A 22,641-nucleotide genomic window follows, 5' to 3' on the forward strand; every position below is an offset into this window, starting at 1 on the left:
GTAATGAGTTGTTTTCTTTAATGGAGTGATTGGTGAAGTTGCTGAGAGAGCAGATTTAGCACTTTGAGGTAGTTAAATAACACAGAAAGAGAAGAAAGAGAGAGAGAGAGAGAGAGAGAGAGAGAGATTAAAAAGCTCTTGTTTGAGTTTTGGGCTCTGGTTCCTGGTCCAGTCATGGTGGAATGGGGATGGAATTTCCTCCACCAGGCCCTGTCTGACTCTGCTGTCTGTCTCTCTGTGTGTGTGTGTGTGTGTGTTTGTGTGTGTGTGTGTGTGTGTGTGTGTGTGTGTGTGTGTGTGTGTGTGTGTGTGTGTGTGTTATTCACAGTGGCTCAGCAGACGCAGACGCGTGCAGTCGCAGACGAGTGAGGAGCACACCGCAGTATGTCTGCCAGCACGCTGCCCTGCCAGCCCTGTCAGATGGACAGGAGCGGCAGCTTCTTCAAGGTAAGAGAGTCTCTCTCTCTCTGTCTCTCTCTTTCTTTCTCTCTCTCTCTCTCTCTCTCTCTCTCTCTCTCTCTCTCTCTCTCTCTCTCTCTCTGTGTGTGTGTGTGTGTGTGTGTGTGTTCAGTTTAGAGTTCAGTCGGCCATCTGCCTGTAATGGTCTGACTCTATCTGTTCTTTCTCCGGGTTACTGAGTCCAACAGTCTCCCCCTCTACTCTGTTGTTTCTCCTCCCATGTTCGATACCTGGATGTGCTCATGTGTCTTGGCCCATCTGTCTACCAGCTTTCTGTCCCAATTCACTGGTCATGTATCACTCCTACCCATCAGAACAGGGAACGTAACCCAATCCGCCTTATCAAATTTACGAGGAATCGCTTCTTTTCGCCCGAATGAGCTACCCCATAAATCCAGCGCCAGATAGCACACGGCCCCCACAGAGAGAGCTCCTTCCTGATAAGGACGCTGCCTTTCAGCCATGAAGTCATGGAGCTCTCTATCTAGCGGCGGCGGCGGCGGCGGCATCAAAAGGAGGCCGGTCACGGCCGCCCCGCTCCTCGGAGGTGCTGCGCCGGGCGGGCCGAGAGGAGGATCCGTTCCCACTGTCGGCCCTTTGTCTGGGGCCCGGGCCCCGAGCCAACGAGGAGCTGCCCTGGCAGGGGCCCGAGAGACACTTCAAAGCCTGCACCACAGGCTCATGTTCCCCCCTCTCTCTCCTCCCTCAGGCATAAATCAAGTGTGTGTGTGCGAGAGAGAGAAATGCGAATGAGTGTGAGGCTGTGTTTGTGTCTGTGTTTAATATGTGAGTTTCTGTGTTTTTTTGAGTGTTTTGGTTTGGTCTGTTCTACTCGATTTGTTGTTTTAGTATGAGTTTTGAAATGTGTGTGTATGTGTATTTGTTCACTTCCTGCATTTGAGTATGATTGAGTGTGTGTGTGTGTGTGTGTGTGTGTGTGTGTGTGTGTGTGTGTGCGTGTGGTGTGTGTGTGTGTGTGTGTGTGTGTGTGTGTGTGTGTGTGTGTGTGTGTGTGTATATATATGTGTCTAATTACAGAACGCCGCGTGGCCAAACCTCAGTAATAGCTCTCTGGCGTAGTGCTTTGACAACAATGAGCCATCTGCGGCACTTAACTGTCATTATGTCACCTCGCGCTCTCTGGAACACATGGTTCTGAGACCCGCCACATAATGAGTTGGGTGTCATCCTCACCGTCATCGTGACACGAGTGACGAGTGTGCCCAGGTCACCCGAGGTCGTTTGGCTCGAGTGGCAGGAAAGCCGACAGGCCATTACGGGAGTCTTTTAAGAGCCCCTCTCACCTGCGGCAGCCACAAGACAGCCATGTCTTTATCACAGGGCCTGCCAAGCCCTCATTGTGCTGGGGGGAAATAGATGGGGGGGTTGCCTGGTGTCATTCTGATGCTAACACTCCCGTTAGCCTCACGCAGGTTTGTTTTCAGTCAGCCAAGTTGAGCAGAAAGCTCCAGCGAGGCGTCACAGTGCTCCCTTTCACTCGGCCTGAATGGACTGAATAGACGGAGCACCAACATCTCCCCCGTGTCACTGTACACAGGCTAACACTGGACAGCCAGTAGCCAGAGAGACACTGGACCACTCCTGAGGCTCTCTCTCTTAGTAACAGTTGTGGACTGATTTGTATGTACAATGGAAGGACTTATTAGTGGATTTGCATACTGCTGTTGCTTAACTGGTTTGTGGGAAGCTACAGCTGGAGTAGCATGTCGTCATCACTGTACTTTTGTAACTTACTTACTTGACTGTACTTTACTTTACTTAGCTATTTAAATCCATCTTATGACATTGGTTCTCTATGCACTGTTACTTACTATCTATCTATCTTCTTACATTTCTCTCTGCCTCTCTCTCTCCCCAACTTTACTCCTCACTCACTCTCTCTCTTTCTTTCTCTCTCTCTCTCTCTCTCTCTCTCTCTCTCTCTCTCTCTCTCTCTCTCTCTCTCTCTCTCTCTCTCTCTCTCTCTCTCTCTCTCTGTCTCTCCCACCCTCCCCCTCTCCGTCTTTAGACTGAATGCTTGAACACCTTGTACCCAGTTAAAGGCTGGTCGCGAGGAGTCTGAACACATACTTTCCTACTGACCAGCTTAGGGTTTTTTCCCCCCCCTTCCTTCTCTTCCTTTTTGCGGCGTCCGTGTTGTGTACGTCTGAGTGAGTGGAGGAGGCCCGCTCGCTCATTAAGCTCTTGCCCAGATGAGCGCAGCTCTTGGATCCACGTCGGGCCTTTTACAGAGAGCGACGTCGTCAGCGCCAGACACGACTCGCCGCTCACCAGCGGCCTGCCAGGAAGCCCGGACCAGCCCAGTTGCCACAACTTTCCCTTATAAAAGGCCATCGCAGGCAGGCACAGCGAGCACCGAGCGGCATTTAGCTGAATGGCTAAAGCTGTTTGATGCTGAGGGGACCCGTGCCAGGCCCAGAGAGGTTTATCGGCGTGGTTACGTAAGAAGCGAGTGGAGGTTTTGTTTGGTGCTTTATTAACGTCTGATTTGTAGCCCACGCGTCCTGACTGCCCGGTCATCTCCACTCCAGGCAGGGTGTGTGTGTGTGTGTGTGCAGCACTGTCTGGTTGTCTCATCACATGGTAAATGATAGTCTGTTGAGCGACGCACGACTTACTACTGTGCCAGACAGGATTTTTGTCGTCCTCTCTCTCTCTCTCTCGCATTCTCTCTCTCTTCCGCTATCTCTCTCTCTCTCTCTCTCTCTCTCTCTCTCTCTCTCTCTCTCTCTCTCTCTCTCTCTCTCTCTCCGGGAGGTGACATTTTATTTAGTCTATTGCAGTCAAAATGTCAGGTTCGCTGCCTGTGCCATTACTTTGTCACCCTAATTAAGCAAGAAGTGGCCTGCTTCTTAATAGCCTAGTGTTAGTCACACTCATACACTCAGGCTTCTGTTCCTGGCACCACTGCTGTGAGCTACACAGAGGCGATAAGCTCTGAAATTATTTTCTTTAATAAAACAGATTTCTCAAGCAGTCCATTCAGCATCTCAATGGGGCATGGCTAATGGTCTCAGTGTGAAAGGGGTTATTTTATGCCTGCTCTAATCGGGAGTGACTTCAGCCATGTGGCTATTACTGTAAGTGGAAGACTGATGATGAAAATGACCGGTGTCGTGACTAAGGCCTGGCCGACGAACACTTGAGCTGTGTGTGTGTGTGTGTGTGTGTGTGTGTGTGTATGTATGTGTGTGTGTGTGTGTGTGTGTCTTGACTGTGGCCAGAGTGTTGGAACAGTTTCTCCCACGACACTTGAGCTTGAGACTGTATGCGTGTGGGTGTTTTAGTGTGTGTGTGTGGATGTGTTTGGGTGGGTGGGTGTGTGTTGTCTCATGGATCAAATGGGCACCACTGCTCCTAGCTACGAGTGGTGTTGAGTGAGTGAGTGAGCGAGGCAGGGGCCTACATTGTTATTGTGGCTCGCTGACGTGCGCTCAGATGGGGTTAGACCAACAAGCCTCAGAAACGTGAGTGGAAAACGCTGGCGTACAAGGAACACAAAAGAGCCAGTATAGGGGGAAAGACTGAGGAAGAGTGGCTGTCAAAAGAGCCAGTATAGGGGGAAAGACTGAGGAAGAGTGGATGTCAAAAGAGCCAGTATAGGGGGAAAGACTGTGGAAGATAGATCAGACAGTGAGAAAGACAATGAGTTTGTGTTTGTGAGAGGAGGATGGTGAGTGGATGTGTGCGACTTGGTGAAAGACAGCAGTCTCTAAATTGGAGCCTAACAGACCATTGTCTGACAGTGGTGCTTTGTTTTCTAAGCAGTGCATTCACAGATCCTTGAGTTCAATGGGACTATTTCATTTTCTGCAGAAAATATTAAATTCATTGTGATAAACACAAAAAGGAAGGAACATCAATGATTGGGCTATGTCAAACACTGACATCTTCTGGTCATCTGCAGAACTCCAATGAAACCAGTAAAACCCATCATAACATACTTTATCTTGTTGTGCAACCTGATTAACTGTCAACTTTTAAATAAATAACCAGAGGGAAAATTCTCTGGATACAGTTTCCTAGACTTGGATTTTACCTTAGCATGGGGACAAAACAAGATGGGAGTGCATTATTGTGGGCTCAAGGCAACGCTGATCAACATTATTTTTCACTATTTAGACCAAACACTGAATTGATTAGTCAATAAATCTGCTGAAAATTATTGTTAGTTTCAGCCCTAATGTGTAGAAAAAATGCCCATGCACTCTACCATTGCTTTATAACAAGGTGCCCTCACAACACACTATCACTGCAAGTGAGTCAGAAGCCTGGGCTTTGTCCCAGAGCTCTTGCCCATGGCCCAGTGTGAGTCTGCTGCTGGTGACCAGCAGGGTAAATGGGCTACATTGATAAGAGCTGAGTGGATGTCCCCATTGTCCACCATTCAGACGACATGCATTGCATGCACTTGTCATCAGCTGGGTCTCACCAAACCAGTTTATTGTGAGTTATGCAAAGTGTACTCTCATTGTTTATATGTTATACTACTGTTCGGCAGCACTGGGCGAACAATTCCTTTTGTTTTGTGTGTGTGTGTGTGTGTGTGTGTGTGTGTGTGTGTGTGTGTGTGTGTGTGTGTGTGTGGGTGGATGTGAGCACTGCACATGTCTGCATACATTCATACGTCTTCTTCAGCCAGTCACCTGTCATGGTCAGTGCGTCATCGGTGTATGAGGATATGACTGGTGTCTCTTATGGAATGGGAAGATGTAAATGGCTAAGCCTTGTGAAAGACAGGATTTCCCCCCGTTGTGTAATAAGCTTACATGTTCATTGCTAAAACATACAAACATATTTCTTCACAAAGGAGACGTCATGTGATATAGACCCTCCCATTGTCTTAGGTACACCATTAGCCGTTCTGTTTTTTCTTGTTCGGTTTAGTTTTCCGCTAGTATTCATTTGACAATTGCAATTATATTGTGAGTAGGTTTTGCTTTGATTAATAGTTAACAACTATAGCTAATTGTTTTTGAACTGCATCATATACAGGTGTATTGTGTGTTCATACATGTATGAGCAATGATTGCATTATTGCATTATTATGCATTGTTTTGAATGCATGGGTGTAAATAGCCATTTTCAGTTTCCATTTCTGCGGTATGCGTGTGGGGAGGGCTATGTGGCCGTAAAGGAGAAGTCAGGAGCGTGGATGTGACTAACAGTCTCCCAGCTGAGTCGGCATAAAGCATGTCCAATGGCCTCACAGAGAAATGTGAACAGCAAACATCTGCATGCACACATACATACACACACACACACACACACACACACACACACACACACACACACACACACACACACACACACACACACATACACACATACACACACAAAGTCAGTTTCTGTTTAACAGACAGCTAGTTTCTTCTCATTGTCGCAATAGATGACAGAGTTTCTGTGCGTTTAGGGATGTTTGCGTTGCCATTTTTGTTTTTCTTTGCGTGCCTCTTTCACCCCGTCTCGTTCTCTTTATTTGTCTGCTTGCTAATAACATCTGTGTCAAAGGTAAACTCTTTTTGAATGTCCTTAAGGGATCTCTATCACTCTCTCTCTCTTTCTCTCATTTTCAGTTGTTCTGTGATGTCTGTTGTCATGATATTGATTCTGTATTCATTGATTGTATCTCATGTGTCTCTGCAACAGCTGATCGACACTTTCTCGTCGGAGATCTCTGAGCTGAAGCAGGAGATGGCGCCGCCAGCGGCGCCGGTGGACAGGGAGCCCGAGACGACCGTGCTGAGAGGGTAAGAACTCCTCCCGGTCATCCTGGTCACCCTGGTCACCCTGCTCCTCCTACACGCCACACACTCTCACACACGTCAACACCTGTCATGGACCTACTGTAGTTGTGGTAGTGTTTGATGTCATGGTGTTTTGACACTTTTATATCTAACTATGGTGTGCTTCAAGAGTTTCAGACATTAGTATGTAGAATACCCAAATGGTGATTAATGCTTTAAGGTGCTGCAGAAAACTTTAAAGCAACCAGTATTACTGTTTGAGATGTACTGTGGCATTATGCATGCATGAGGAATATTGAGATATTATTATTGTCATGTGTAATATTTTAATATAATCCTTAAATTAGCTTAGTTAATAAATAAACACTATCCCCAGTTGCAGTGTGCATGTTCTACCAGTAGGTGGAATAGATGTCATGTGTGATGTGTGTGTGATGGGAGTGATGTGGCCCTACTTCCCGATACATTTTCATGGTGACGCATGTCTGATGTTTTGCTAACTGGAATCTGATATCTGTGATACTCGGATCATGTCTGTCGCAAGACTTTTGCCAATTTTGAGGAAGTGTAGGCGAGGAGACTTAAAGGAAATGGTGACAAGTTCATTAGAATTAACACTTGCTATCACTATCTAACACTTGCTATCACTATCTAGCTATCTATCTAGCTATCTTCCCGTTGCATCACCTGATGTATATGTTCTCGTAGACTCTTTGTGAATCAGCTTACTGTGACTCTGCTGGCCCAGGTGCTCTGGAATGTTCTTTATTCCGCAAACTCACAGCACTTTCCATTGCCCCTCGTCACCACCTACGGTTGTACAAGGACGCACTCCAACCCATTCAAATGCGTCACCCAAACTGCATTGAAAATAATTGGGCTATCCACCCCCGGCCTATCCAACCTCAACAGTTAAGACCAAACGCAGAGCACAAATCATTGCACACTGCTCCGGTCACCCCCTCTTCACACTGCTCCCAACAGGACGCAGCTACAGGTCCCTGGCCTAGAAACGGGTCAAGTACTCTTTGGAAGTTTAGTGTCCTGTGCTCCCTGGAGGTGACTGTTGTCTGTGTGCGTGTGTGTATGCTGTCTAATCAGTGTGTACAAGGGGGTATTAGCGGAATATGGGCCAGTGGTAATAGTGTGTGTGCAAGGTGTGAAGGTGTCAATGTGATGGCACGCAAGTTTTTGAGGCTCAGTAGGCCTACAAACTGTGATAAAAATCTGCCTCACCTCAATGAAGTGACTGAGTGAGTGATGCAAGCTGCTATCTCTATTGCATGATTCTCTCCGTTGCCTATACCTAATGGTACAGTACTCCTCTCGGCAGACCACAGCTTGTCACTGAGCTGCTGCCGTTCTCCCAGCCTTGTGCGCAATAATGTAATATGAAGGGGCAACATCAAACATTTGTGCCGTGAGTTGCTGCTACCGAATGAAGAAGAGTACAGATCGAGGGCTGAGAACCAAAGGGGCGTAAGTGACATTTTGGTCAAAATTCTGTTATATATATCACCTGAAAGCTCTTGATGAGCTCTCCTAGCTGACACAATTATAGAAGTAAAATATTTCTAAATATATAGTTATTGAACAAAAACCAAAGGTCTTTAACTGTGAACATATAGAAGCAGTTAGATTTGTTTTGGCTCTCCTGTAAAGTTGGTGAAATGTCACTTACGCCCCTTTGGTTCTCAGCCCTCGAGATGATAGTTTTTTTCTGTGGTTGTTGTTCCATGGCAGTTCATTCTGTTTGCTCCAGGACCTTGTTTCTGTGCTTGAATGGACCCCCGGTGAAATGCGTTCCTAAGCATTGCGTTAAAAGACACGCGCGTGGTGTCCGTGTGTCTCTGTGCAGGCTGGAGAACGAGGTGAGCGGGCTCTTCCTGCAGGCGGCCGACTGTGCGGGCGCCGGCGGGGCGCGGGACTCCGGCTACGACTCGCTGCGCAGACGCCTCAGCGTGCTGGACCGGCTGACGCAGACACACGCCGTCTGGCTGCAGCTCTCGCTGGGAGACGACGAGGCCAGACGTATCCTGCTGCCGCAGCCACCAGGGGTAAGACATTTGGCCACTGCACACATGCTCCGCACACAGACACATGTCAAATTCTACTAGCGGCACAGTGGACTCAGTAACTTCATATTCTGTTACATTTGACATTACAGTCAGCAGTCTGCAGTCTCACAAAAGTTATATACCGTATGTATAGGCCTACCCGTTGTATTTAGAACAGTGATGCAGGCTCTTGGTGCAGTAAGTCTGCAATTCATTTGTGTTCTGGACTTCTGTCATCAAATTCCCCACCAGATTTGGATGTCAGCCAGCACAGTATGCTGTATGTTAATAGCTCAGTAGTGTAATATCAGTCGTAATGCTGTGGGTTGTCTTGTAGCTATTTTATCTCTAAGCAGGTAATCTGTGGTTTCATGCCCCACACACACACATACTAGCTTCTAAATACCCCCCCCCCACACACACACAGTAAATATCCCCCACACACACTAACTACTAAATATGCCCCACACACTCTAGCTGTTAAAATATCCCCCACACACACTAGCTACTAAATATGCCCCATACACTAGCTTTTAAAATATCACACACACACACACACACACACACACACTGGCTCCCACTCTAACGAAAGCAGTTGATATCAGGTGGGAGGATGACCGGTCCGGTTGTGTGTTTTGCCCACCTCAGACGTTCCTGGTGCGGAAGTCTCAGAGGCAGCAGCGGAAGGTGATCTCTCTGCGCATGGAGGCCAGCGGCGGTGACGAGGAGGCCGTGCGGGACTTCCCCATCAAGGAGAGCCAGTACAGTAGGTATCTGTGTCCTTCACAGCCGCACAGCAGCCGCTTGCAAGGGGCCACGCTGACCTCCCGGAGCCCGCCGTCGGCTCCGGGACGTTTATTTGCTGAACTTTGTGTTAAGTCCCTGGAACGAGTGCTTCCATTTCCTGTGCCTTTGTTCTCGGCGTAAGCCGCAGTGCTGGCCTATTTCCTGAACAAGGAAGACCACTGCCAGGCTGTTTGTTGACGCAGAGAGGTGGTTTAATCTTCCTGCGTAAGTCAACATGCTTTATCCTATTGTGACAGATTGACACAGAAACAGTTGTTGGCCAGGCCAGATCTTGTTGGCAGTAACAGTATGAACCTTCATATGAATGACGTTTCCTCATATCTGCAAAGGTGAAAGATACCGTATTTAAACGTTTTAAACAATAAAAATGCTTTCTTAGCCTTTCGGCATTCTAATCGGCAAGCTAATTGAGACTGCATTAGACCCAGGCTTGTCAGGACAGATGACTGAAGGGTTTTGTGTGTGTGTGTATGTGTGTGTGTGTGTGTGTGTGTGTGTGTAGAAACCCACAGTGCCCCCCCAGGGACTTAGTTTCCACGTGCCAGGCACCGGAGATGGTGCTGCCCCGCTGACCGGTCTTAAAGCCCAAAGCCCAGAAGCGTCCCCTTAGTGCTGGCCCTCGCAGCTGCACAGCGGGCCGACACGCTCCACAGTCAGCAGTGCTGCTCGCTCCACTCAGTCCGCCCCCACACAGACATGACCAATAGAGTGCAGAGAGACAGATGTAGGGAGACAAGCACAACAGGGATCGGCTCGTCGGGCCTGGCTCCAGATGGCCACATCTGGATCTAGTTAACCCACTTCCCTTACTTCCCCTCTCCACTGTGTTTTCTATTATTCTCTCTCTCTCTCTTCTTCTCCTCTGTCTTACTCACTCCCTCTGTCTCCCTCGCTTTCCGCTTTTCTCCGACTTTTTCCTCCAACTGTTTTGTTTCTTCTACTCATTCACTCCTCTCTATCTCTCTCTCTCTCTCCTCTTCTCTCTCGCTCTCTGCTCTTTCTCTCCATCTGGGTGATATTACAGCAGCTCTCTCTCTCTCTCTGTCTCTCTCTCTGTCTCTCTTTCTCTCTCCCTCGCTTGTCTCTGTCTCTCGCTCGCTCTCTAGCGGGTTGTGGCATGTTGACTCCAGGGCGGAGCTGTCAGCTGTGTTGTTGTTGTGGTGTGAGCACATGCCTTTCCTTAGACCCCCCCACCCCCCAGCAAGCTCCGATCTGTCCAGCTATTGTTCTGGCTCATTAGACACGGCTCCGTATTTTAAATTCTTTCTCCTCTCCCTCCCTCTCTCCCTCTATCCCTCTCTCCCTCTCTACCCCTTTATCTCCCTCTCTCTCCCTCTCTCTCTCGTTCACGCAGCCTTCTCACTGGAGGGGTCGGGGATCAGCTTTGCAGACCTGTTCCGCCTGGTCGCCTTCTGCTGCATCAGCAGGTAAGAGTCTGCAAACAACAGCCACCCCTCCACAGCTGCCCGCCACATGGCCAGGTCCAGCCCGCAGCTCGGCAGTAACACGCTCCGACAGGGGGACTTGTTTAGCAGTGGACAAGCACACAGAGCCGTCAGCACATAAACACCAGCCACCACCACCCCAGCCTAACCCCCCCAAATCTCTGTTTTGACAGCACTAATGGAAACAGCCATGTCTGTTGCTTTTGAACCGAATGTGTTTAGGGCCACAGGGCTGTTTGCATGCGGAGAAGTGTTGATGAAGAACGCCAGCGCGTTAGCATAGGCTAATCCTCACCACTGGGTCGACGGTGGCATGCATGGGCCGTGTTCGCGTTGCATGCCAGTTGTGTTTGTTGTATACATTCCAATCTGGGACTAGAAATCTGAGGCGCAAAGGTCTCGTAAACTGAATTGGCTCCAAACTGTGCATTAGGTCTAATTGGGCCTAATGTGAAGCACATTGGGTTTGTGTTGTACGCATGGCACGCCAGCACGGCAGAGGCTTGCACACAATGCAGGGTGAAGTGCGAAGCCTTGGGGTCGAGGAGGGAAGTGTGTGAGTGGAAAAACAGTGCCTTGCTGACAACAGGAACAACCATAAAGCAGCATGTGAAATATGTGTTCCATAAACGTGATGAGTGTGCTTGTGTATGTGTGTGTGTGTGCGTATGTGTGTCCAAAACCAGTTTATTGTGAGTTGTGCCAAGTATACTGTCGTTGCTTACATGTTTTACCACTGTCAGGCAGCATTGGGCAGACGATTCCTTTTGTTTTGTGTGTGTGTGTGTGTGTGTCTGGTAAGGAATGCAGAGTGTTTTGGGATGTGACACTGTCCCCAGGGTGATTGAACGCCAGGGTCTGACAGGAGCTCTCACTGATGGCAGGGCTTGCTGCTTCTCTGTCATCCCTCTCTTGCATGCACCCTCACACCCCCACTCCACCCATCCCACATCTCCCTCTCACCCTTCTCCACCCACCCCCCATCTCCCCTCTAACCCCCTCTACACCCACCACCCATCTCCCATTTTACCCCCTCTCCACCCACCCTGCATCTCTCCCTCTCTCTGGACGTTCTCATGCATTGTTTTGCTATACTGTAAAGATGTGAAGACTTATTCAAACAGCAAGTGCTACAGTAAATCTCTCTCTCTTGGAGAAATTGCATTTCTCTGTTTCTCTGTTGTTATCTCTCCTTCTTTTTGTCCATCATGTGCTTCCTCTCTCTCCTTTCCTCCTGTATGCTGAGCCTCTAACTCCACCACATTCTTTTTCCAGTTGTGCCTGTCCATTCTGCTAATCTCTTTCTCTCTCTCTCCCTCTCCCTCTCTCTCCCTCCCTTTCTCCATCTCCCTCTCGTGCCGTATTAAAATCAAGCCCATGCACAAACATTGGCCACAAGCAGCCCTCTGTTAGTGAGCCTCATGCCTGTGCTATGCCATGATTCAGAGCTGGGCCTCAGTTCTGTCTCCCCCGCCTTTGTGTTTTCTTCTCCCTAAACCCAGATGGTGAAAAACCCTCTCCACTTTATCTGCATCAAACACAGACCTCAGCACTAGGCAGGTTCATATTCAATTTGAGAGCAATTTTGATTTTAACTTTGATATTTGCTGTTCTCTTCCTGTCTTTTTAGAGATGTCCTTCCTTTCACCCTCAAGTTGCCTGAGGCCATCTCCACAGCCAGGTCCCCCACTGATCTGGAGGCTGTAGCAAAGCTGGGAATAGGTGAGTGAGCAAGCGTGTCCCGTTCCCTGTCAAATGGATCAGCCATCCATGTGATCTGGGGTTAATGTTGCTGTAGTCACCCTCTAAATGAAATGGATTGTGAGCGACACTTGCGTGCTTCATGGTGAATCATGAGTCAGCCATTCCACAGAGCTGACTTAGAGGCCCAGATCTGGCCAGCCTGACCAGACACAGTGAAAGAGCTCTGGCTGAGTCAGTGAGGCCAGAGATAGCCGGTAGCACTGCCCGAGCTGCCAGACCGTGTGCTGAAGGCCTCTAAACCGGGGGCTGTCACATTCAACATAAGAGGGCTCTGATAGTGAGTAATGTCATGCAGGACATGAAGACTTAAGGCTTGAGTCATTCGGTCAGTCTTGGAGATTCAGAAATGTTTTGGAATCCGCTTCAGGTTTGATTGCAAAGTTGGCTGTCACGATTCATTTCAGACAATCTGGTGAATAGTTTGTCAGCAAACAACCAAACCAGAAATTACCAGGGTCATATTACCGTTATGGTTTTCGGTTACACATTGACTTCACTGAGACTCTGCTCGAACAGGATAAAAGTATCCTCTGTCTGCCGCCATGGATTGTTAGTCTGTTGGCCGTCTGGACAGTAGAGAGAGAAACGTTCTGGAAAAGCCCATGTTGGCCGGACAATGCTGCTGTTTGTGCATGCGAGGTGGACGTATTGGACCCACGTTCCACCGTACGCTGACATTTCCCCTACAGACGCTTTATTCACGACCTACAAAGGGATCGAATGCCGTCGTCTGTGTTTCATGTGAATGCACTGGGAGCATACGGGTTTGAAGTGGCTCACTCAACAAGTATGCCTATATACTGTGACCTCAAGTTTCTTAGCAATGGTTTTCGAGGCTAGTAAAGACAATACAGACTCTGTGCTCCAGCAACTGTTGGAGAGCATCTAAATAATCATGTTGTTGTGTTGTTCCTAGTGACGTCCAATGGTGTATACAGTTTCTGTCCTGACGTCATTAGATTGACTGAATACCTGATGAAAGGTCCTGTGTGTCTACGTGGCACTGCTCACAGAAATGATATGTCTCTATGGGAGGCAACTTCAAAAGCTAATTGCAATATGAAGACACCCGAAGACCCCTAGACACCCTCCAATCTTGGACTACCCCCCCCCCCCCTTTTTTACCCCCCAAAACGCCAGGCTTACGCAACCCTGTCATTAAAAGCGTTTCATATCAGAGTCACATGGGACACTCTGGAGATGCCCCTTCCCACGAGATCAAGGTTTGCCTTGTGGAGCATCCAAAAGGAAACGTGAGCCTTTTCTCTCTCTCATCTGAGAGGGGGGGAACACCCGACTCCGAAGCGTCCCTGGATCCCGTGCCTTTTGTTGGATCTATGTGGCGCTACGGTCGCACTCCCAGTTGCGTAAACTCGGCTTTGTCCAAATGGACGCCGCCCTGTTGTGCACTGCCAAGCGCGGGGGAGGGAATGTTTGTTTGCGGAGCATGAAAGTGGGGGGGGTGGGGGTGGGTTGGAACACACCGGATCGGACAGCTGAAGCTTCGGTCACCTTACCAACCTGGGTTTTGGGTTTTCTGTCCCATGGGGAAAGTGGCATCGATTACTGATCTTTCCCGGGTCGTGAGAGTAGAAAGGCCATACACTCTCCCAGAGGACTGTAGCCTTTTGGAGGAAGGTGTGTGTGTGTGTGTGTGTGTGTGTGTGTGTGTGTGTGTGTGTGTGTGTGTGTGTGTGTGTGTGTGTGTGTGTGTGTGTGTGTGTGTGTGTGTGTGTGTGTGTGTGTGTGTGTGTGTGTGTGTGTGTGTGTGTGTGTGTGTGTGTGTGTGTGTGTGTGTGTGTGTGTGTGTGTGTGTGTGTGCGCGCGCGCGTGTGTGTGTGCGTGCGTGTGTGATTGACTGCCAGAAAAAGCTTTGCATAGTTGGCCCGGGAACGCTCGTCTAAAACCAGCCAGGGGGTGTCTGGCGCTGCGTGGCAGGGTGGGGAAGGGCTTTAGCAGGGCTGGGCCCGGAATCTCCATGCCAGCGAGGGTTCCAGAGAAGAGCACCCGGAGCAGTACAGGGGGAATAGAGAAGTGGCAGATCTGATTTCACTCTCGCTCTAATGCTGGTAGGCCCTCTACCCGTAATGAGGCGGGTGAGCTAAGGACAAGACAAGAGTGAGTCATAGCGGGACCAGAAAGAGAACCAGAATGGATGTGAACGAAAGAGATATCATTTAATCTAAACTGTAATGGGTATGTAGCATGTCTGTGAAGGTAAATGTTTAATGTTTAAAAAGTTGATCAAATGTTTAGAGAGAGAGAGAGAGAGAGAGAGAGAGAGAGAGAAAACAAAAGGAGGAGAGATGGGGGATAAGGAGAGACACACAGGGTTTCGCAGAGTAAGCAAGGCACTATAAATGAACAGTGACTGAATCATTAGTCATTGATTGGTAAATGTGTGTGATAGAGAGAGAGAGAGAGAGAGAGAGAGAGAGAGAGAGAGATCTAAATCGAAAGCACAGACATGTGAAATATACGTGGTGTGTCTTTTTCTCACCACTCCCTCTGATATGCTCAGGTGAGGTGTGTTTTATTGTTCAGATAAGATATCAGCCATATTTCAACTACAAAAACACTGTGACATCCATATATAGTAGAGGAAATACACACTAATATGAATGCATGTTTAGGTTTTAGTTATTTTTAATTTGCACCTTTGACCCAGTTTTTTTTTTTTCATTACACTTGTTTACTTTGCATGCATACATTGGTTCTGTGGATGTGTGCACCTCAACCAAATGCCTTTACTTCGCATGCCCCAATTGTTTTTGTCGTATGATGTGTTTTTCTACCAAAGTGATACATGACTTCAAATGTTGAGTGTGTCCTTTACACACACTGGATACAAAGTAACCAGTTGTCATGTTTTGAAGTTATTCAATTTTGACAATTTGATGTTTTTTCTTTTTAAATGGAACGAATGTGTTTATCAAGAAAGGAGACAAAACCAAAAATGGAATGCTAAAGTGGAAAACATTTGAGAGTGAGAGAGCGAAAGAGAGGGGGAGAGGGAAAGAGAGAGAAAAATAGAGGGAGAGAGAGAGAGAGAAGAGTAGGATGTAGCCATGGAGGCTAAGGTCCTCCCACTTCAACATATGCGTGTGTGACTCATCCTACTGAGAGTGTGAGCGAGCGAGTGAGTGTGTGTGTGTGTGTGTGTGTGTGCTGTGTGTCACTGTGTCTTTTACGATCGGCACCATTTGAGCCACGGCACACAACGACAGAGCACTAAAGTCAAGACCTCCTGCCGCAACCTGACAAAAAGTTAGTGCCTGTTCACCGAGCAGTCAGTATTTCCAACAGGATTAGCAGTTTTCTGTGGGTAAGCAAGCCTAAAATCCTTCACCTTATCTGATAGGTCTGTGTCCATTTCCATGGTCTGATACCTATCAGATTGAAAGGTTTGTTGTCGGTGATTTAGATTTCTATCATCAAGATTTGTATTACGCTATCTGTGGTTAATGCACTGTTGTAGCATTGAATGTGTTTCTAGCACAGTTGAACGGTGAAATATCTACTGCTGTCGCTATTGCTACAAGGTTTTATTCTCTCTTTTTTTGTTTGGGCGTTCTGTAGTGCACTTTGTCATTACACATTGGTCCTGTTGGCTGCCTCCCAGCTCTTTGCCTAGTGTTTTAGTGTGGTTTCCTTTTGGCTTTCCATGGGAGTGCTCTGATGTGTGTGTGTGTCTGACGTTAATAAAGGACGCTCGTGTTTACAGTCCTGTTTCCCTCTGTCTGCTGGCAATCAAGTTGTTTTGTTGAGCTGATTTGTTTGCTTCTTCCTCCCGAGGTCAAGACATCAATTATCTTTTGAGTTTTGCCGTTCTTTATAAACACTGCAAACATGGACTGATATATAAACACAAACCGTCAGGACTTACTTCAATAATAAACAGAAAGGAGGACCGTAATAATAATGACTTGGCATGAGAGACAACAGGTGTATTTTTTGTATGTCTGTGTTTTGAATTTGGATATCTCTCTCTCATTTCTTTCTTCCTCTCTCTCCCCCTCTATCCCCAATCTCTCTCTCTCTCTCTCTCTCTCTCTCTCTCTCTCTCTCTCTCTCTCTCAGGCTTCTGGGACTCAGACCTGTGTAATAAGAGGAAGGAACCATTGTCTCAGTCGCCGTCAGCTCTTGAGGAAACCACCGTCCAACAGGAGGGACAGAGCTCAACCCCCACAGACGGCACTGTCCCCGGCCCCCACGCCCGCACCCCGCCCCACCTGGAGCGCAGCCAGTCCAAAGGGGCGCTGTGCTTCATCAACCCCCTGTTCCAGCACCAAGCCGACACCCCCATCCCAGAGTGCCCCGCCGTGGCCACAGCTCTGCCGACCACCGCTTCTGACCCCCAGCTGACCGACAGCGGCGCCCCCCTCCGGAACGGCACGTCTAGCGGGCACAACGGCGCCGCTCTGAGCCGCGCCAAGAGCGTCTCCCGCACGCCCCCGCCGCCCCGTCCGCCCCCTCCCCGCTCGCGCTCCGTTCCCCGCCGGCCGGCGCCCCCCAGGCAGAGGAGCATGCCGGAGACGGCCTCCTGGATCACCCCTCCGCAGAAGGAGAAGACCAGCCTGCTGGGCCGCCTGGGCTCGTCCTTCTCCTCCTCGCTGTCCTTCTCCTCGTCCTCGGCCTCCTCGCCGCCCAAGCGCATCAGCGCGCCCATCCCCGTGCCCTCCTCCTCCTCGTCGTCGTCGTCGCGGGGCAAGAAGCCGCCGGCGGGGCCCGACGTGGACGGCCACCGCTGCCACCTGGCGCTGGACGACCAGACCATCGAGCAGGCCGTGTCGCTGAGCCTGGCCAAGCTGTCCCAGCGCAACGCTTCCAGCGTGGACACGGCCAGCCCCAGTCCCAACCCCAGCCCTCTAGAGCCCGGCCAGGGCACGGGGGTCAGAGGTCAGAGGTTGCAAGACGGCGGCGTTAGCCGGACCCGCGGCAACAGCGAGCGCCTGAGCGACATCAGCTTCTCCACCTCCTCGTCCGACTCGCTGGACTTCTCCAACGGCTTCCCGCTGACCGTGGCCGGCTCCTCCAAGGCCGGCGGCGGCCGCGGCGGCCTGGCCGGCGACAGCAGCATGGAGGAAGAGGAGGACGACGACGACGAGGAGCTGGACGGCGACTACGGCCCGGGGCCCGAGAGCGACCAGGAGCTGCGGCCGCCCTTCAAGGCCAAGAAGCGTCCGAGCGCCGGCACCTTCGTCCTGCCGCGCGCCCTCCGCGGCCACCTGCGCAAGGTCAGCGGCGTCTTCAGCTCGCTCATGACCCCCGAGCGGCGGGCGGTGCGGCGCGTGGTGGAGCAGGCGCACGACAAGGGCACCTACTTCGGCTGCCTGGTGCAGGACCACGTCAGCTTCCTGCTGGAGAACGGCGGCCTGGGCCACACGTCGGGCACCGAGCTCCTGCAGACGCTGCGCCAGTTCATGACCCAGATGAAGTCCTACCTGCTCCAGAGCTCCGAGCTCGACCCGCCCATCGAGTCCCTCGTGCCCGAGGACCAGATCGGTAAGAGTCCAGCCTCCAGCACTTCCTGTTTTTTTTTTTCCTTGAAAAGTTCCTTTTATTATTGTTGGTAGAAAATAGAAATAGACAGACATACAGACATACTGTGGAAGAACTGTAGTTGTTGACATTGTTTGTTGATATGATAATAGGAATACATAACCTTTGATACATCACTCCTTTGATGTTATCTGCATTTTATCACACGTGATGAGTTCAGATCAGTTCGTGGGGGAGGTGTGGTTTCCTGGTAACAGATAAGATCAATGAATCATTTCACAATGTGGTGTGAAAACATCAGTGGAATATGACCTTCATAATTTACGGTAACTCTGCCTTCCATTGATGGCAAAACGGGACGGGGGGTTGCACACAAGACCAAAGTATCATAGCAGCATTGTATGCATGGCATGGTGTGTTTGGGTACAAACTAAAGGGACTTGTTTGCAGGACGCCAAGAGATACAACCTGCTTTAAAATAGGTTGGAGCATCAGAAAGAGCTTTGAAGACCCAAGATAAGGCCTGCATTTAGATATAGTGAATGAATAGACAATGGAGGGGAAATGGCACTGTGGATAGGATAAGCTGATAGCTTGTCAGTGCTATTGATGTAGCTATAATTAGGTCTCAGTTCAAAATAATCACAAAAAGAGAAAAAAGTAATAATGAGCCAGGCTGCTTAGTGTGAAAAAGGAACTTTCATTGAGGAGGACAGGAGCTACAGAAGGCTTGGAATTTATTAACAGGAGAAGGGAGCGGTCCCTAGGGGTCGGATTTCACGTGTGCCATTTCAGTGTGTGTGTGTGTGTGTTTGCAGTGTGCTTTGTCTGCCAGTTTCAGCGCTACTTCAGCCTGACTGTGCAAACATAACACACCGGCTGACAGTGCAGAGCTGAAAAATGTAGGCCAGTATCATGAGCGTCTGTGTGGAGGATGGCTCATCCTACTCAGTAAACACTACAACACAAAACAGCCATACACTACCAAGACTAATGACCACCACCACCAGTCCAGCTAGAATGGGAACATCACCATTTATTAACATACAAGGACCCGCCATATGTTATATTCATGTCGGGCAGACAAAGACTTTGGGAATAACAGTATAGTTTTGAATAGGAGTTGCACTTTCATCTCCCACGCTATATATTCTGCTATTGGAGTGGAAATAGAGGCGAGCTGGGCTCAGTTCTGCCTCTTTGTTCCACTGCGGTTTCCATTTGCACACTGTTTTTCTGTAAGTGTTTTCAAGAGTGCTGAGATGAGCTCAATGTCGCAGTAGCATTCTTGGAGAGGGATGTAAAAACATCCCACTCTCTCTCTCTCTCCCTCCCTCTCTCCCTCTCTCTCTTCCTCCCTCCCTCTCTCTCTCTCTCTCTCTCTCTCTCTCTCTCCTCCCCCCTCTCTCTCTCTCTCCCCCCCTCTCTCTCTTTCTCTCTCGCTCTAAAGTACCGTTCAGTGTGGCCCCTCTTTCCAGATGTGACTCTCTCATGGCCGCCGGCCAAGTGGGCCAAGCTCCACTTCTCAATGAGCTCTCTCATTCTCCACCAATCACGGGCCCCCGCTCGTGTGGCCGCCCTCCCTCGGTGGCGCGGGCCCACGGCGGAGTGTTTAGCATGTCTAAGGGACCTGTTGATGCAGTTCCTGTGTTTGCGTGGGCGGCTGTGAATGTGTGTGTGTATGGGGGCGAGGCGGGGCAGAGAATGGGGGTCTTGTGCTCCGCTTGGCCCGGGCCTGCCTCTCCATGTTTTGATTCGCGTCCCGACGGGCCCCGGCCTCGTGAGGAGATTTTGTAAGAGTTGTTGATCGGCCCACGCGCATGCTTCTATGTAGCCGAGGAGCACGTTCTTCTTAGAACGGAGCAAAACAGAGGGGGCTGAAGGGGGGATTGATGGTTTATGTTTGTCACAGGGTAGCAGAAGAACCTTGATAATCCAGCCGAAATAGGATGTGTGGTCTAAGAAAAGATGTTTGAGGACTTGAAGGTCGACAGCAGATAGGCCGTATCAGAGGAGGCTCCAGATGGCATTCACAGGTCAGACAGTGCCTATCTTCCTGCACAAGACTATTTTAGCCGGAAGAGATAGGAAGTCTTTACCACATATGGCACACAGGACATGACACTCTGTACTCTTAGAGTTAAATGTGTGAATGGTGGTTGTGTGTGTGTGTGTGTGTGTGTGTGTCTGTGTGTGTGTTTGGCCGGGGTGACAGACAACAAGAGTAATATTCCTATTGTTTCTTTTACTGTGTAAGAGGAAGTGGCTGAGATTGAATGCACTGCACATATGTCATTCATCTCATCTGTTTGGAGAAGTGAGTCTGTAGTATTTCCATAGGGGAAATACCATAACATGTCCAAATAATGTGTGTGCGCTTGTGTGTGTGTGTGTGTGTGTGTGTGTGTGTGTGTGTGTGTGTGTGTGGCTGTGATTTGTTGGATAATGGTTTACCACAATTAACAAGTGTGTATGGGACACTACTTCAACCTTGTTGAGGTGTGTGTGTGGAGTGGGGGTGGGGGGTTGTCCTTTTGATCCATAGTTTCCTGCCGTTGGGGTTCCAGGCAGCAGTTCTGGGTGACTGTAACTCATGGGACGTGAAGAGGCCCCAGATTGTTGACAGACAGGTTCACTAGACCTTAACTGATAGGCTGCCCCCCCCCAACATCCTCTTCCTATTTTCCTCTCTCCTGTCCCATGCCTCTGTCCAGTCGCAGGGGGATCCGCAAGGACATCCGTCTTCCTGCTGTCACCATACAGGCCCAGTTGGTGGGTTAATGATTATGTACTGCTGTGCTGTGTAGTAGTGTGAGGCCCAGTGCAAGGGATTCCCCCCACAGACGCTGATGAGGTAGAGTGAAGGAGGGCCCAGTTCCACGCAGGTAGTTGATACAGTCTGTGATAAGGAACAGAGAGCCGGTTTGTGGCCTGCGTGGGCTTGGTGCGCAAGTCTTAAAGTGAGAGTTAAGCGGAAGAGAAACGCCTGAATGTTTTTCCCCTTGTCGAAGGATCCTATTTGAAAAGGCTCAGGCCACAGCAGAGGCGACAATTATGGAAAACACATGGATGCACAAATCTGTTCCTCCTCCCTCCTTTTTATTGCACCTCACTTGTCAGACTCATTTTCCTCTGTTTTGGACCCAAGCTTCTTTCTTTCTCTCTGTTTTTCTTTCTTTCTTTCTTTCTGATGACATTACCATTATTTTGGCAGAGTTGCTGAATTTCAGTTTGCCTGATGCATACTCCCTTCCTGATTTCCTTATTGCTCACTTTCCCGCTCGCTCTCTCCCTTTTCCTCCCTCGCTCTCTCGGTCTGATGATATTCCCAATATTCTGGCAGAAAGTAATTACTGTGAGCTGAGTTTTTGTGTTGACCTCTAAAACACAGGAAAACCCCCTTACACACACACACACACACACACACACACACACACACACACACACACACACACACACACACACACACACACGCACACAATTATTAAACCACTCAGGTCCACAAGGAAGATGAAGCCACTGTGCTGATGGTGCTTTGGAATATTGTGGTTGATTTTAAGTTTTTTTAACAAACTGTTTTAGCTATGCTCTCATAAATATCCACAGTTCCACAGTAAAAGTCTGCACAGCACTCTTTTAAACATGTCAGATGAATGCATGTGTCACATAACTACAGTACATGTAATTTTGATCTAGTCCATGTAAGAATTAGAGCGAACATTGTGGTGGTATGTCTATTGAAACAATGTATTCACGTTTGCAGTGAAAGGTTGTTACACTCAGACTTGCCTGAACTTGCCACATTTTCATAGATGAGTTTTTCTGGAAGACGTTGTGTGTTTTGCAGCCAGCATGTAGCATCACGATCGTGACAATAACACAACAACACCATAAGAATACAATTTAAAACATGACTGCCATTCATTGTTGACCTGAACAATGCTACAGATTACACGCTTGGTCTGAGGAGAAATGTTCAGCTAATCAAAGTGTTACCAGACATTCCACGTTGAGGAGGGGCAGTGGGAGGTGATGGCTTGAATATTGTGAACAGTCTCTAAACCCAACCTCGCATTCATGCCCTGAAATAAACCTATAGCCTCTGTCAATGGGTAACAATGAGGTCAACTATCTCTGCTGACTTGTGTCAGTGAGTGATGTCAGTCAGGTTACAGCGAGTTCAGGAAAGAGGCAGAGAGAGTGAGCAAGAGAGAGAGAGATAGAGAGAGAGAGAGAGAGAGAGAGAGAGAGAAGAGAGAGAGAGAGAGAGAGAGATGACATGCTACATATGAGCTGACATGTATGGTTTTTTCAGAGCTCTGATGTCAGGCAGTGAGCAGTATATTTCTGCTTCCCCTCTCCAGGCACCGCTATGGTGAGTGCGGAGAGATGCTGACTTAGCTCATTTTAACTTGCAGTCAGCTCTGGGAGAACCAAGAGCTGGCACTTGGGGCTCGGAGGTGGCCAACTCAGCGCTGTGGCTCACATGACTGTATATCAAGTCATAGCAGGGTTTTTTTTTTCATTATAGAACGCTTATGCTGCAATTCAGCAGACAAGTCTGTGGAAAGTCCACTTTCTACCATTTTTAAGTGGAGCTCATTACAGGAATGTCTGCATATGTGTATTTGTATGTATTTGAGTGTGTGTGTGTGTGTGTGTGCGTGTGTGTTTGAGTGCTTTGTGTAATGGTCTTAGCTATATCATACCCACACATCATTCTTTAGTGGTCATGCTGCTATTGCCTGCTGCTGTGGAAATGTGGCCATTTCAGCACTCTAGATATGCACCGTATTGCACCTCATTGAGTTCACATCACATACTTTTATTTGTTCAGTG

The 22,641-nt window shown here is 48.9% G+C and overlaps 1 protein-coding gene across 2 annotated transcripts in view; it reads left to right on the plus strand.

Moving 5' to 3' along the window:
- Nucleotides 1-22,641, plus strand: part of rin2a (Ras and Rab interactor 2a) — a 41,150-nt gene that overhangs the window by 11,568 nt on the left and 6,941 nt on the right. For both annotated transcript variants that reach the window (XM_062519458.1, XM_062519459.1), the window contains exons 2-8: nucleotides 329-447; nucleotides 6,130-6,230; nucleotides 8,086-8,284; nucleotides 8,933-9,050; nucleotides 10,446-10,518; nucleotides 12,167-12,258; nucleotides 16,381-17,805. In XM_062519458.1, coding sequence (XP_062375442.1) covers nucleotides 385-447; nucleotides 6,130-6,230; nucleotides 8,086-8,284; nucleotides 8,933-9,050; nucleotides 10,446-10,518; nucleotides 12,167-12,258; nucleotides 16,381-17,805 — 2,071 coding nt within the window. In that variant the 5' untranslated portion in view covers nucleotides 329-384. The remainder of the gene's footprint in view (nucleotides 1-328; nucleotides 448-6,129; nucleotides 6,231-8,085; nucleotides 8,285-8,932; nucleotides 9,051-10,445; nucleotides 10,519-12,166; nucleotides 12,259-16,380; nucleotides 17,806-22,641) is intronic.

The sequence above is a fragment of the Sardina pilchardus genome, chromosome 18, assembly GCF_963854185.1.
Source record: "Sardina pilchardus chromosome 18, fSarPil1.1, whole genome shotgun sequence".
NCBI classification, from domain to species: domain Eukaryota; kingdom Metazoa; phylum Chordata; class Actinopteri; order Clupeiformes; family Clupeidae; genus Sardina; species Sardina pilchardus.